The following is a 15,108-nucleotide window of genomic DNA, read 5'->3' as shown; positions in this document are numbered from 1 at the left end:
GAGTTAGGGAAAATGAGTAGAGTAAGGTCTTTAACTCAGGAAAGGGCAAGGGTATTTAAATGATGATACCATGATGAATCTAGTTAGGAATCACATAAATATATAAAGGGTATAAGGGGGATTATACAGTATAGGAGAACATGTCAAAAAAGGAGTGGTAGTCATAAGATAATTTATTTGATTGTTCATAACAGAGTGCTATAAAATGCCTGATCAAATTATGTCCCTTGCATTTGCATAAGGCTTCATTGGGGAAAAAAGTGAAGTCTGGAGTCAAAAGGAAGAAGAGAATTAAAATGGTTAATGAATTAAAAAACCTCATGTCATGCTTGTAGACTGAGTGGAGCTCTTCTGTAAAGTAATCACTCCAGCAGTGCTTGGTCTCCCAAAAATAGAAAGGACTGTATCATAAACAATAAATAGTGGGGTGAAAGGTCAGCTGCTTACATCGAATGGGAATGGCTGCAAATCTTTGGCCTTTGGGGTAATTAGAGTGTGCTCCATTTCCACTGATTCATTTTTCGTATTAGCTGTGAGGATGCTGACAAGGAATGGGAGGAAGAGCATTCGTGGTACCATCACCTTGGACGTTTTGGAAGTTATGGCAAATGATCGTTTAAATGTAGAATCTTATGAGAATAGAGGTGAGGGCAAAGAAAATTAATTCAAGAGAAGGAGATTGAAAAGGTTAATGTGTGAGGAGCACTTGATGGCTTAGGGCCTGTGACTCTCTGGAGTCACAGGGGATCTCATTGAAATCTATTGAATATTGAAAGGGCTAGATAGAGTGGACGTAGAGAAGATGTTTCCAATAGTGAGAGAATCTAGGATTAAAGATGCCCCTTTAGAACAGAGAGGAAGAAGACTTTCCTTAGCCAGAGAGTGGTGAATTTGTGGAATCCATTGCCCCAGATGGCTGTGGAGGCCAAATTAATGGATGAACATAAAGTGGAGTTTTAACAGGTTCTTGATTAGTAAGAGCATTAAAGGTTATCTGGAGAAGGCAGGGGAATAGGATTGAGAGGGATAGTAAATTGGCCATGACTGAATGGCGAAGCATACTCAATGAGCCAAGTGGCATAATTCTGCTTCTATGTCTTATGGTGTTACAACGTCAGGGTTAGATGTGCAAGAAAGGAGAAGATGTATTCAAGGATTCTATCAACTTGTAATGGAGAGGAATTCTGAATAGAAGCAAATGAAAGGTGTGTTGTAGCATTGGTATAGAGGGGGACATTATCAGAACAAACGTGACAGAAATGCTCTGAGAATGGATTGGGATATTTTATGGGAAAGTTGAGTAGGGGGATGTGTAGATGTAGTGGATCGATGATGATAAACCACACATGTTAAGTATTAACGTTTTAATGAGAATCAGGTTTATTATCACTAATGTTGGCTGTAAAATTTTATTTTTTTATGGCAATAAAACAGTGACGGCATAACAAATTACTATAAACCATCAAATAAATAAATCATTCAATCAATCAATCAATCAATCAATAGTGCAAAAGAGGATTCGAGAGGTTTGTGGGCTGTTCAGAAATGTAATGGCAGAGCGAAAGAAGCGGTTTCTAAAACATTGAGAATGGGTTTTCAGGCTCCTGTAATAGTTGTTGTGGTAGTATTACAATCACTCGAGTCGAGTCATTCCATTAATCGAGATTAATGTAGGTGATTTTGATTAACGTGGGGAGGCTGATGCACAGGTAGCCACACGTGGTCTTTGACAGATCGGGATCAGGGTCTAGTTACATGGAATGCAAGATAATTGGGGACCCTTCACTGCTGTCGTGATCTGCCCTCATAGAAGCATAGAACACTACGGCACAGTACAGGCCCTTCAGCCCTCCATGTTGTGCTGACCCATATAATCCTTAAAAAAAATACTAAACCCACACTACCCCATAACCCTCCATTTTTCTTTCATCCATGTGCCTGTCCAAGAGGCTCTTAAATACCCCTAATGTTTTACCCTCCACAACCATCCCTGGCAAGTCATTCCAGGCACTCATAATCCTCTGTGTAAAAAAACTTACCTCTGATGTCTCCCCTAAACTTCCCTCCCTTAATTTTGTACATATGCCCTCTGGTGTTTGCTGTTGGTGCCCTGGGAAACAGGTACTGACTATCCACCCTATGTATGCCTCTCATAATCTTGTAGACCTCTATCAAGTCCCCTCTCATTCTTCGACGCTCCAAAGAGAAAAGTCCCAGCTCTGCTAACCTTGCTTCATATGACTTGTTCTCCAATCCAGGCAACATCCTGGTAAATCTCCTCTGCACCCTCTCCATAGCTTACACATCCTTCCTATAATGAGGTGACCAGAATTGAACACAATTCATCTTCCACCAGCTCCACTGGTCTTAGTTGGATTACTCTTTGTCATGGACCTTCCTATTGACCTTACCGCCATGGGTGACCCTACCTGGAGCAAAGCTCCAGACGGCATTGTTCTCGGGATCTCAGGAAATCACAAGCCTCTCTACCATGACGAGGTGACAATCTTAAGAGGAGTCAGGCCCATGTAGTTCTTCCCTAATGGCAGTAAAGAGAAGAAGGCATGTCCTGAGTGATGAGGGTCCCTAGTGACGGATGCAGAATTTTGAAGATATTTTTGATGGTGGGGCAGCCTTTGGAAGTTCTGTGTTGAGAGTATTTTCTGTTTCTGTTTAGAAAAGCCATGTTTATTACTTAATTAATATGAATGGTGGTTACTATGTTATTGCAGGAATCAAACCATGTCAATTAACGTCCTAACATCTGAAAGCCCTTTGTAATTAGCAAATGATGATACTCTTGTGTTTTCCACATTTAATTTCCAAACAATAGGTAGAAATCAAACAAACTGCAGATGCTGCATGTCTAAGATAAAAATAGAAAAACTTCTGTTTTGGCTCCGAACAACAGGATTGTGCTCTTAGGACTCGGCTCTGGCTGTTTCTGAATGTCCAAACATCAGTTTTGGAAAATTGACTGAATCTGCAGATGCTGGAAATAAATAAAAACACAAAATGCTGGCAGAACTCAGCAGGCCAGACAGCATCTATGGGAGGAGGTGGTGATGACGTTTCGGGCCGAAACGTGATGTTTTTAGTTTTGGAAAATTGTCTGTTTGTAGTTGCTGTGGAGCAGGCAACTATGAAGTAAAATGTGAGTTTGGGTCTTTCAGGGTGAACCTTTGTGTGCAGATTACTTCTGAGATCCCTGACGTAACAGCTAACTTGTTTAATTCAAATTTATGCTGGTGCTCTGTTCTGCTTTACAATTAAAACTGAGTGTTTGTATCTGCTTTACTTAGACACTGGCAGATCAAGAGGACAACGCGGAGGTGGAAATTGCCAGATGTGTGAAGGGGCAGTATTTTGGTGAACTGGCACTGGTGACCAACAAACCTAGAGCAGCTTCAGCGTATGCAGTTGGAGATGTCAAATGCTTAGGCAAGTATTCATTTCAATTGAGTAGAACATAAGAAATTGAAACAGGAGTAGACCATCCAGTCCCCTGAGCCCATTCCTACTTTTGATAATATTTCCTTTACTCTAATGTCACTTTACTGTAGTAACTCCATTTCTCTCAATTTGCTTACTACCCAAATTTCTATCAATGTATTGAGTAAACTTGGTAACTGAGTGTCCACAGCCCTCTTGCAGAGAGAACTCCAAAGTTACACTGACTGAGTGAAAGAATTTCTTCACATCTCTTTTTGAGACTGGCCCTCCTGTACGGTCAGTCAGAAAAAATACAGCATCTCCCTGTCATGTGCCATCAGAAATGTGTGGGCTTTAGTGAGATTATTTCTCATTCTTCTAAAGTCCAGAAAGCCTCTTTTCACTGGACAATCCCCTACACCTCTTCCAAATGAAGTAATAAAATTTCAATTTGCAATAAAACATCAACTTTTGAATAATAGCTAACGTCGCATTGTATTTTCCTACTTGATGTGGTACTTCCATGGAAACTTTTAAGGACATGCAGATTCCTCTGAACACCTCGCCAGTTGAAAGACACTTTGCTTTCTATTTTTTGGTACCAAAGTAGGTGACATTATGTTTTCCTACATTATATTCCAAATGCTGTGTTCTCAGGGCCTGGTAGAGTAGTGGTTATCGCATCACGTTACATCACCTGTGATCACTGATAGGGGTTCAGTTCCCACTGCTGTCTGTAAGCAGTCTGTATATTCTCCCTGTGATTGTGTGGGTTTCCTCTGGGTGTCCCAGTTTCCTCCCACATCTTCCAAAGACATAAGGTTAGGGTTAGTAAGTTGTGGGCATGCTATGTTGGCCCCAGAAGTGTAGCGACATGCATGGGCTGCCGCCAAGTACAATCCGCAGATTGTGTTGGTCATTCATGCAAAAACAACACACAGTCTATATGTTCCCATGTACATGTGACAAATAAAGTTAATATTTCTTCTTTCATTGTATCTGCCTAAAGCCATTCCACATCCCTTCACAGCTCACTCAATTTTGTATCATCGGGAAACAGATACGCTGTAATTTTCAAAATATTTGGGTGTGTACTGTTTATTTAATAGTACAAAGATATTCTGGCAAAGATTCTGAGTTGGTATTTCATTCCCTTTTTGGATGAGTGTTCCCTTTACACGCAATTCAAGGGCATTCCCATTCTCTTTCCGACATGTCAATCCATGGCTTCGTCTTATGCCAAGATGAGGCCACCCTCAGGGAAGAGGAACATCACTTTATATCCTGTATGGATTAATATCAGTTTCTCCTTCCAGCAAACAAATCCCCTCCCTTCCCCCCCCACATTCCTCTGTTCCCCATTCTGACCTTTTACTTTTCACCTGCCTATTACTTCCCCTTAGGTCCCCTGCTCTTTCCTTTCTCCTCTGGTCCACTCTTCTCTCCAATCAGATTTTTTTCTTCTCCAGCCCTTGACCTTTCCCATCTACCTATCTTTACCTATCACCTTCCAGCTAGCCCCTTTCCCCTCCCCCCACCTTTATATTCTGGCATCTTCCCCCTTCCTTCTCAGTCCTGATGAAGGGTCCTGGCTCGAAAAATCAATTGTTTATTCTTTTCCATAGATGCTACCTGACCTGCTGAGTTCCTCCAGCATGTTGTGTGTATTGCACAGTATACCCTTTTCAATCTTGTCCTGATAGTTTTTCCCAATAGTGTCTCTTGCATTTTAATATGTGCAAAACCTCTTTTTATTAAGTTGTTTTTATCCTATTCTCTTTGCCTCTACAGTGATGGATATCCAAGCATTTGAACGGTTATTAGGCCCTTGCATGGACATCATGAAGAGAAATATAGTGAATTATGAAGAGCAACTAGTCGCCTTGTTTGGTACCAGTTTGGACTTGGAGAATCCTGGTTTATAGGCACTATGTTATCCAGTGCCTTTTCAGTTTGATGGAAGCAAAGTGAAAAATACCCATAAACACACAAAAACACCCACAGAGGAAAAAAAAAGCAGTAAATGAGCAAAACAGCATTTTCTGCCTCTTTCCATGCCGTGGGGAACCACTATGATGAAATACATTACCACCTAGCCAGGGATGGGAAAATGTATGGTAAATGTTCTGTTTTTCTTTTGTTATCTGCCTTCTTGGTTTCAAAGCATATTCTGTATCTTGGGCTGATCTTCTTCCAAAAGCAGAAAAGAATTGTTGATTTATGAATTATCAAACTAAACCACAAAGACAAATACTAAATGTAATTTTTGATAAGATGAAATGAGCAGATTCTGTGTTTCTTTGTTACTTATATACGTAAGTGACCAGTTCTTGCCAAAAAAAAACCTAAAAAAAAGATAATGGTTGTTGTAAAGCTTTGATTGCTTCTGTGGTTTCACCACTGGGTGATACTTTGAAAAGTATTTGGATAGGTTTAATGTTTCATATAAAACTGACTTCTTTAAAGTTCCTTGAATTATGTTGAATAGACTACCAAAGTTGCTTCGATTCAAGAGGTTTCTGAAATGAAAAGTTGTGCATCTGTGGTGGATTTTCAGTATAATATTGTTTCACAGTGCGAAACAATACATAAGTCGGGTGAAACGTGTGATGGTGGGTATATAAAAGAAGACCACTCATACAATTATAACAGTTCTGTTGTTGGGTTTGTCTCCTTTCTTTTTACTCTGTGCAGTACCAAACAGACGTATTGGAACAATGATGCTGTTCCCTTAAGTGTCAAATCATTGCATAAAAATGGCACCTACCATACCCTCTCCCCCTTTTGTTGTGCTTTTGTAATGGGTGAGTTGGAATATTTGTTTCTTTAGACATTTGAGCTTTCTTGGGTTCACAATGTTAATGCTACATGGGCACCCCAAGGTACTGGTGTATGCTGAGACTGCTACCAAAAATAGATGTAAAATTTTCTGTCGCTTTTAGTTTCCATCTTGTTGCTTTTCCTGATAGCCCCATTCCCTAATATTCAGATCAGAACTTGGTACGAGATATTTTCAACTCACTTGTTTGTTCAGGAATTGGCAGGCTGGTGTGAGTCTTGAAAGTCATCACTGCCGAGTTTTTTCACCCCATCACCAGCAAATCCATTCCCACTCCACGTCCAAAGCACTCCTTGACCTTGCGCTGCTCCCTTCAGAGAAGTGTTGAGCGGGTTGATTAGAGGTTTACGTTGAAGAGTCGTAGATGTTAGCTGAAAGCTCTGAACTCGTTCAGTGCTTGAGAGATATGACATGATAAGCTGTTCAAGCTGTAGGGGCCGATTCACTGAGAACTTTGTCCCACAATACAGATGTATCACAGCCATTGAATCATTGTTGGCCTTGGCTTAAGAGTTTTACAATGAATTAGAAACTATTCACAGTGAGGTGAATAAGGTCATCATTTTATCCTGGATTCAACAATATCTCAAACCCAGGTCCAAAGGTGTAGAAATGTTTGATTAAGGGCATATTTATTTTCAGTGTATATTTCCTTCCATAAATCTGTGGTGTGCCCTTAAATAAATTTAACATACCAATCATCTGTGTTTTTCTTACTGGACCACATGCGTGGTAGATGTAGTTGCCTGTTGTCCATGCAGAAATACTGGTAAGTTTACTAAAAGGAGGCAAAATCTTCTAGTATCCTTTCTTATTCCTTGTCAGAATGGCCTTGGGCTTTATTCTGTAGTCCCAACTCGGTTTGTTTTCCTGAGATATTTCATGCAGGATGTGAGTGAAGGGCTAATCACCCCTTGGTTTCACCTTGATTGGTGTCCTGCTGGCAACAGAACTGCAGTTGAAGGCAGGATTGCAGTTAGCAAGTAGAAAACTCCTATTAGGCTGCACTCCCCAGTGAAACATTGCCACAGAGTGAGGTACAGAAGGTCAGTGGATGCCTGTGGAATCTGCAGAGTTGTTGTTATTGTCAGGTTTATGAAGGGGGTGCAAATTGACAGGAAAAGTTACAAGAGGACTTGAGTATTCTTTGTCAAATCAGTTTATTTGTATTTTTTTAGTTTTGAGTTATTATTTCAACAAAGTCTGCACTTGCTGTCTTTACTGCTGGTGGTCAACACTAGGACTTGCATGCTGCCCAAGAGCCAAGTGCAGCTTTCTGTGGGTATTGAAGATCAGCTGTCTAGCATTTGCTTTCTGTAAGCTGCATCTTGTCCCTGCTACAGCAGCTCATAAAGGCCAGCTGCTGATTTGAAAGTATGCTTTTTTCTCAGGAGGAGGTTGACATAAGGTATTTAATATCTTTAAGTATTTTATTTTAAGGCCAAAGTCTTAGCAAGTTTACTGAGACCATCTGTAAGGACTAACCATCAGGGTAGAAGTAACAAACTTAAAAAAGTGACAATTCAGTTGTAGCTAAGTCCCTTAAATACACCTTGCGAATGGTTAATGAGAATGGCATCAATATTTTCTCCCCTCACCACAGCACTCTCAAACATTTAGCTGCAAGCCATGAGCTATATTGCTTGACATTTCGTTCACATGTCATGTTCTGTTCAGATTTGGATCCATGATTCTGCCTGGGATTGTCATAATTTTAATGTTGCATTAAGCATCTGGTTTCTGCTATCCTTGTTTCCATGCTTCACTTTAATTTGAGATCCATTTGAAAGCCATATGTCTTCAGATTTTTACAGCTTATAATACGGCTAATATTCAAAGCTCAGATAAAGAACCGAAAGATATTATAAATGTGACAGCACCTTATATTCTGAGTAGATAGCCTCCGACCTGATGGCATGAATATCAACTTCTCCTTCCGATTTAAAAAAAAATTCCCTTCCCCTCCACTCTTCTATTCTCCACTCTATCCACCTTTCCCTCACCCCACCATTTTATTCTGGCATCTTACCACTTCCTTTTCAGTCCTGGTGAAGGGTCTTGGCCTGAAATGTCAACAGTTTATTAATTTTCATAGATGCTGCCTGACCTGTTGAGTTCCTCCAGCATTTTGTGTGTGTTGCTACAGAAAGTTACTAGTTTTGATTGTATACTGATGCATATTATATTGAATACAGTTCAATCTTTTTGATTTTTAAGATCTTGACTATGTATTGAATAACATTCCAACAGAATTCTTAGAGTAGAGGCCTTATTTGAAGATGATAGAATGGGTTAGTTGCCTATGAAAGAGGAATTGTTTTGCATAGAATCTTTACAGCCTTTCGAAAACTTCTAAGAGCTGGGTGTTGCTGTGACTGCACAATCCTTTGGGCTGAGGTCTGCCCTACTTTTCATATTCAGAGGTACATTTTCAGTGACACTTGACACTTAGAACTGTATTTAACTGTTCTGGTTAGATAACGGTAATAATACATCACAGCTGAGCTCAGTCCTTTCTCTTTTCATTTATCTACAGGGTCACATTTTCTGGCTGGAATGGTTTTGCCTTATTAACGATGATAAGTTGAGCTAAAATTGTTTATCTTTCCAGCTGCAGAGTCAGTTCCCTCAAGTACAGTTGTAGTATTGCAGTTGTTAGGAATTTACATGTTTTACCATTTATATTCCTGGTCTATAATAAATCTCTCAAGTGTAAAACATGCAGGAAAATTGTACTTTAGAAACCTGTAGTTAAGGTGAGATGCTGCACTGCATGCTATTTATGTGCTTCATTAGGATTTTCCTGCCCATTGCCAAAAATGTTTGAACCTTCTGGGCCAAATATACAAAGCCTGCAGCATTGTGAAGGTGACAGTGTGAATCGAATGGAAAATATTGAAATAGTTGTTATGACCAATAAAAGTGGTAAAATTTGTAGACTCCATACAACTGCAAGCCAAAATACATCTTCATTTTTTCTTCCGAATTTTAGTACCACATGACACATCTGTGAACCCCATCTTACTGATGTGATGTTCCAAGTTTTCAGAATATTTAGTCTCATTTCATATCAACAGGTTTCAAATTTCAGTTGGCACGTGGCCAAGTGGTTAAGGCATTCGTCTAGCGATCTGAAAGTCGCTAGTTCAAGCCTTGCCTGAGGCTCTGTGTGTGTGTCCTTGAGCAAGGCACTTAACCACACGTTGCTCTGCGACGACACCGGTGCCAAGCTGTATGGGTCCTAATGCCCTTCTCTTGGACAACATCGATGGCGTGGAGAGGTGAGACTTGCAGCTTGGGTAACTGCCGGTCTTCCATATAAAAATCCTTGCCCAGGCTTGCGCCCTGGAAACTTTCCAAAGGCACAAATCCATGGTCTATTGAGACTAACGGAGGCCTACATTTCAAATTTCACATTACCAATATGATAAATTAAGTGCATCTTAATGCACACCACAAATTTCTGTCCCCTCTCTAGGTAACAATATACTACTACGGTAAACGTCTATGCACCTTGTCTCGAGTCACTTATGTAATACCAAAACAACACAAACAGAATGCTGGAGGAACTCATCGGGTCAGGTGGCATCTATGGAAATGAATAGATAGTTGACATTTCGGAGCTGGGCTTAAATTGGGGATTGTTGGGTGGCACAGCTCAAAGGGCCACCCATAGATGCCACCTTGAAACGTCGACTATCCATTTCCATAGATGCTGCCTGACCTGCTGAGTTCATCCAGCATTTTGTGTTTGTTGCTTTGGATTTCCAGCACCTGCAGAATCTCTTGTGTATGATTATGTATCACCAAGTACTTTTGTTTTGTAATCCATGTTCTTTAATACATAGTTCAGTATTCTTAATAAACCTTCATAAACTTTATATGAGCCATTGGCTGACTTCTCAACAATCAGTTTTATCTGATCCTAATCAAACCTGCTTTTCCCAATTGTTTATCCACTTTATATTCTAATGCTGGCTAACGTATCCATAACAATTCTCCATAAAAAGGCCCTAAAACACAATAATCTGTATCAATGAACACACTATATAGTACAAAGATTAAGTGTTTTTTAAAAAAAATCATGCCATGATTAGAAGCATTTGATCTCATTTACCCTTTTTATCTGTTTCTGTCTTGGACTTCACTGTGATGGATTAAGCTGCCATTTGAGCTGACCTGCCTCATGAGATGACTGCCTTGTTATCATGTCTGGATATCAGCTGCTTTTACTCTTGTTACGTTTCCTTAGTGGGGGGGGTGGTTATAAAGATGAATTTATATTGATTGCAGTATTTTTACTTCAAAACATTTGCATTCAGATCTTATATTCGTCTCATATTCTAATGTTGGCTACCATATCAATAACGACTTTGTAAAACATTCTCAGTGAAAAGTCGCTGAAAGGTTTGGATTGTACTTGTACTGTTCCACTTCACTAGTAAAATATTTGATTACTAGGGTTGACTGATTGTGGAGAATATTTCATGTTTAACTTGGATTGAGAGTCGTAGGTTTCATCTGTGAAATGTCAATGCAATGGTGTAACATAGGGATAGTAGACAATGATTAGAACCTGTCTGTCTTTGTCTAAGTTTGACCATAAGACATAGGAGCAGAATTCAGCCATTCAGTCCACAAAGGCAGCTCTGCCATTCCACCGTGGCTGATTTATTATCCCTCTCAACACCATTTTCCTGCCTTTTCCCTGTAACCCTCGATACCCTCACTAATTAAGAACCTATCAACAACCCTTTGGCTAAAGAAATTCCTTCTCATCTCTGTTCTAAAGGGCATCCTTCTATTCTGAGGCTGTGCCCTCTGGTCCTAGACTCACCCACTATAAGCAACATCCTCTCTACATCCATTCTATCGAGGTCTTTCAATATTTAATAGGCTTCATAAGATCCCCACCCCCTTATTCTTCTAAACTCCAGCGAGTACAGGTCCAGAGCCATCAAACACTCCCAGAGGCTGATCTGAAATGCCCATCAGATACTCAGGCACCGAAAGAAGTAGAGAAAATAAGGATAGGTGAAGCATTTAATTAGCATTGTTAATGGAATTTTGTATTTTTACTGTTTCAATTCCTTTTGACAGGAAATGCATTCCATGGAAGGTAAAGTCAAGACTGTAATGTACAGTAGTAAACCTAGAGTCTGTAGCCTTGAGCAGACTTCAAATTTTTAGAAATTTTATTTGGATATACAGCGTAGAATGGACCCTTCCAGCCCTTTGAGCCGTGCCGCCCAACAACCCCCGATTTAACCCTCGCCTAATCACGAAACAATTTACAATGACCAATTAACCTACTGACTGGTGCGTCTTTGGACTGTGGGAGGAGATCGGAGCATCTGGGCCCATGCGTTCCATGGGGAGGATGTTCAGACTCCTTACAGATGACATTGGAATTGAACATTTCCACCTGTTCAGAACTGCTATTTCTGTTTGCTGTTGACACTTGGCTGAATTTTACCATATTCCCCCTCACCCATGTGGGGAAGAAATCTTTACAGCAAAATGTCAGATCAGAGCTTTGGTAAAATCAATTTTAAGAGAGTTTATTTACATTGAGAAATAAAATCCTCTGTTGTATAGAGGTGCAGCATTCCTCTTTATATAATATGTGTAATTTACTGACTGTTGCACATTGTGCTCTGTTTGGTAATAGGGTAAATAGTTTAAAAGAACGGTGAATCTGCCATCTATGGAATGTTGCTTCTGCTGCATTGCTTGATTAAACCTTCCTGATGGTTCAAATAAACAGGACAAATTCGCAGATTCTCTGAATATTTGGTACATTATTCTATTTACGGTGGACTAAAATAACTTGCAACCTTTCCCTCAAAGGGGGAGACTAATACCAGTTAGCACATGCAAACTGGCCGATTTTATGTCATAATATTAATCCTGAAAGTGGGCCTCTTTGCAAAAGAAAAAGTGGTGACACAGTGGTCACCAGAAACGCCATTTTAAGATGACATCCGTCATGGTCTTGAGTGTAGTCAAGTAGGCTGTTGGCAACCATTCTGCTTAAATTCTGTCCCTGCCTCGCCTCAAAAGGTCTGTTGCATGTTGACAGTGCAGCTCTGTTGCGTTTGTGCGGGAGTTTCAGGTATCCGTATTTGCCATCCAGTGTTTCTGCCACTGGAATCTGCGGGCATGTGGGATGGTTTGTCTTCTGTTCCGAGCATTGGCCTCCCTCTAGCCAAGGAATGCTTCTGTAATTACCTCCTTTTTTTCTTGAAGCTCCCTTCTACCCATTCTTTTTGGGGAATTGAAAGATTGTTCTTTACTAAGACTATTCAGTTGAAAATAAAAAAAAACAATTCTATCAGTGTTGTGTTTTATTGAAGAATAAAATCACTTTGCTTTTGTGTTCAGATCAATTTCTCTTGTCATTTTAACTATAAGGATCTGTTTCAAATTCAGCTCTCCTTGTTAAATTCATAATACGCTGGGCTGATCATTGAGAGAAAAAATTAATAGTGTATGAATGACATATTGTTATTAATGTACAGTTCTGGCATCAGGGATACGTGTTTCATGATCTGACATTCAGTGAATTTCCTGTAATCATTCCTCAGTTTCTGCTGCCCTGTTATTTCCAACCGTATCTCACGTTTACCCTTGCTGTTATTTCCAGGAATTTGCTGCATTTGCATTTTGACTGCTGATTAAACTCACTGCAGCACATTAAGCCTGCTGAATAATCCTTCAGTGATCCAGTTCTTGTTAGTTCAGTGCCAAGCCGTCTTTCCTCCCATTTAAGCTGCTCAGATTCATCTTACATTGCCGATCTTAAGTGTATAACACATACACTTTGTGACCACTTGATTATGTACGTCTTGTACTTGGCAAAGTGGCCACTGAGTGTATGTTTAAAGTTCAAAGTAAATTTATTAACAAAGTACATAAATGTCACCAAGTACAACCCTGAGATTCATTTTTTGTGGGCATACTCAATAAATCTGTAGAATAATAACCATAGTTCAATATATTATAATTCAATAATCAATGAAAGACTGCTCAACTAGGACATTCAACCAGACTGCAGAAGACAACAAACAGTCCAAATACAAAAAGAGGAAATAATAACAATAAATAAGCATTAAATATTGAGAACATGAGATGAAGAGCCTTTGAAAGTGAGTCCGTTGCTTGTGGGAACATTTTAATGATGGGGCAAGTGAAGTTGAGCGGAGTTATTCCCTTTGGTCAAGAGCCTGGTGGTTGAGCGGTAGTAACTGTTCCTGAATCTGGTGGTGGAGTCCTAAGGCTCCTTACACCTTCTTTCTAATGGCAGCATAGGGAAGAGAGCGTGTCATGGGTGGAAAGGCTTCCTGATGACGGAAGCTGATTTCCTGCAACAATGCCCCATGTACTGTGTACATGCTCAGTGGTTGGGAGGGCTTTACCTGTGATGGACTGGGTCGTATCCACTACTTTTTGTGGGATTTTCCATTCAAGGGCATTGGTGTTTCCATACTAGGCTCTGATGCAACCAGTCAATATACTCTTCGCTACACATCTATAGAAATTTTAGATGCCATGCCAGCACTCTGCAAACTCCTAAGGAAGCAGAGGCACTGTTGTGCTTTCTTTGAAATTGCACTTGCCTACTGAGCCCAGGAGAGATCCACCAAAATAATAACGCTTACAAACTTAAAGTTAATGACCCTTTCCACCTCTGATGCTCTGATGAGGACTGGCGCATGGACCTCTGGTTTCCTTCTTCTATAGTCTTGGTCTTGCTGACATTGAGTGAGGGGTTGTTGTTATAGCACCATTCAACCAGACTTTCAATCTCCCTCCTACGTGCTGATTTATTACCAGATCAGGTAAGAATAGATTTCTTTCCCCAAAGGCCATGAATGAATGATGGATTATAATAATTCAGTGGTTGCATTTTTTACCATTGCTTGGAATAATAATTAAAATAAATTCTGATTTTCTTAATTTTACAGCTGCTATTATGGGATTCGTTCTTGTACCTCTGGCTCAATGGTTTAGAACTACGGCTACTTTGGGACTGCATGACAGTGTAGCACTATTGCAGCCCTAGTTTCCCAGATTCAATTCCTGCCTCTGACTGTAAAGAATTTGTACGTTCTTCCTGTGATCGCCCGAGTTTCCTCCAGGTGCTCCGTTTCCCACCCACATTCCCAAGACGTACAGGGTTAGGTTAATTGGTGACATGGGTGTAATTGGGTGGCACAGCTTGTTGAAGAGTGGTTCTTATTTATTAATATCTGCTATATTCAGTTAGCTCCAGAGTCCACCCTAACAATTTCTAAATCTCTAAAAAAAATTCCTTAGTCCAGTAACTTAAATGTCATCACTTGTTTAGACGGTGTACATTGTCCCATTTGCTGATGGTTCAAGCGTACATTTAAAGACTCCCAGATCTATAACTGTTTCTCCTTTCACGACTGCTGCCTGACCTGCTGAGCTTTAATAGCATTTTCTATTTTTATTGCATAAATTTACAGTCATGGGTAAAAGAAACAAGGAAGAAAAGGGACATCTTTCTTCTAGTGTCAGGATATGATCTACAATTTATGTCCTATTAGGGTGGTGGAAGCCATATCACTTGGTGCTTTCAAAGGAATATTGGAGAGCGGTTGAAGGGAGAGGGACTGGATTACCAGGAAGCATAGGGACTTGATGGGCTGATTGGCCTGCAGCATCACCTCTCATCTCTTTTTGTTTAAACAGTATCAAGGTAATAATTGACTGGGTCACTTTTCACCCAATGAAACTGGGTGGGTTTCTGGAATACATTGGTGTATGGCCACCTTTCAATGCTGCCAGAAACCATTTTGGGTTTTTTATAT

At 40.1% G+C, this 15,108-nt stretch overlaps 1 protein-coding gene across 1 annotated transcript in view; it reads left to right on the top strand.

Moving 5' to 3' along the window:
• prkar2aa (protein kinase, cAMP-dependent, regulatory, type II, alpha A) overlaps positions 1-12,605 on the top strand; it is a 320,293-nt gene extending 307,688 nt beyond the window's left edge. The window contains exons 16-17 of the mRNA XM_073072054.1: positions 3,303-3,441; positions 5,224-12,605. Of these exons, the coding sequence (XP_072928155.1) occupies positions 3,303-3,441; positions 5,224-5,357 (273 nt within the window). The 3' untranslated portion in view covers positions 5,358-12,605. The remainder of the gene's footprint in view (positions 1-3,302; positions 3,442-5,223) is intronic.
• Positions 12,606-15,108: the final 2,503 nt, after the last annotated feature.

The sequence above is a fragment of the Hemitrygon akajei genome, chromosome 19 (assembly GCF_048418815.1).
Source record: "Hemitrygon akajei chromosome 19, sHemAka1.3, whole genome shotgun sequence".
NCBI lineage: Eukaryota > Metazoa > Chordata > Chondrichthyes > Myliobatiformes > Dasyatidae > Hemitrygon > Hemitrygon akajei.
Note: the sequence above shows the minus strand (reverse complement) of the source record. Positions and strands in the feature narration are given on the sequence as shown.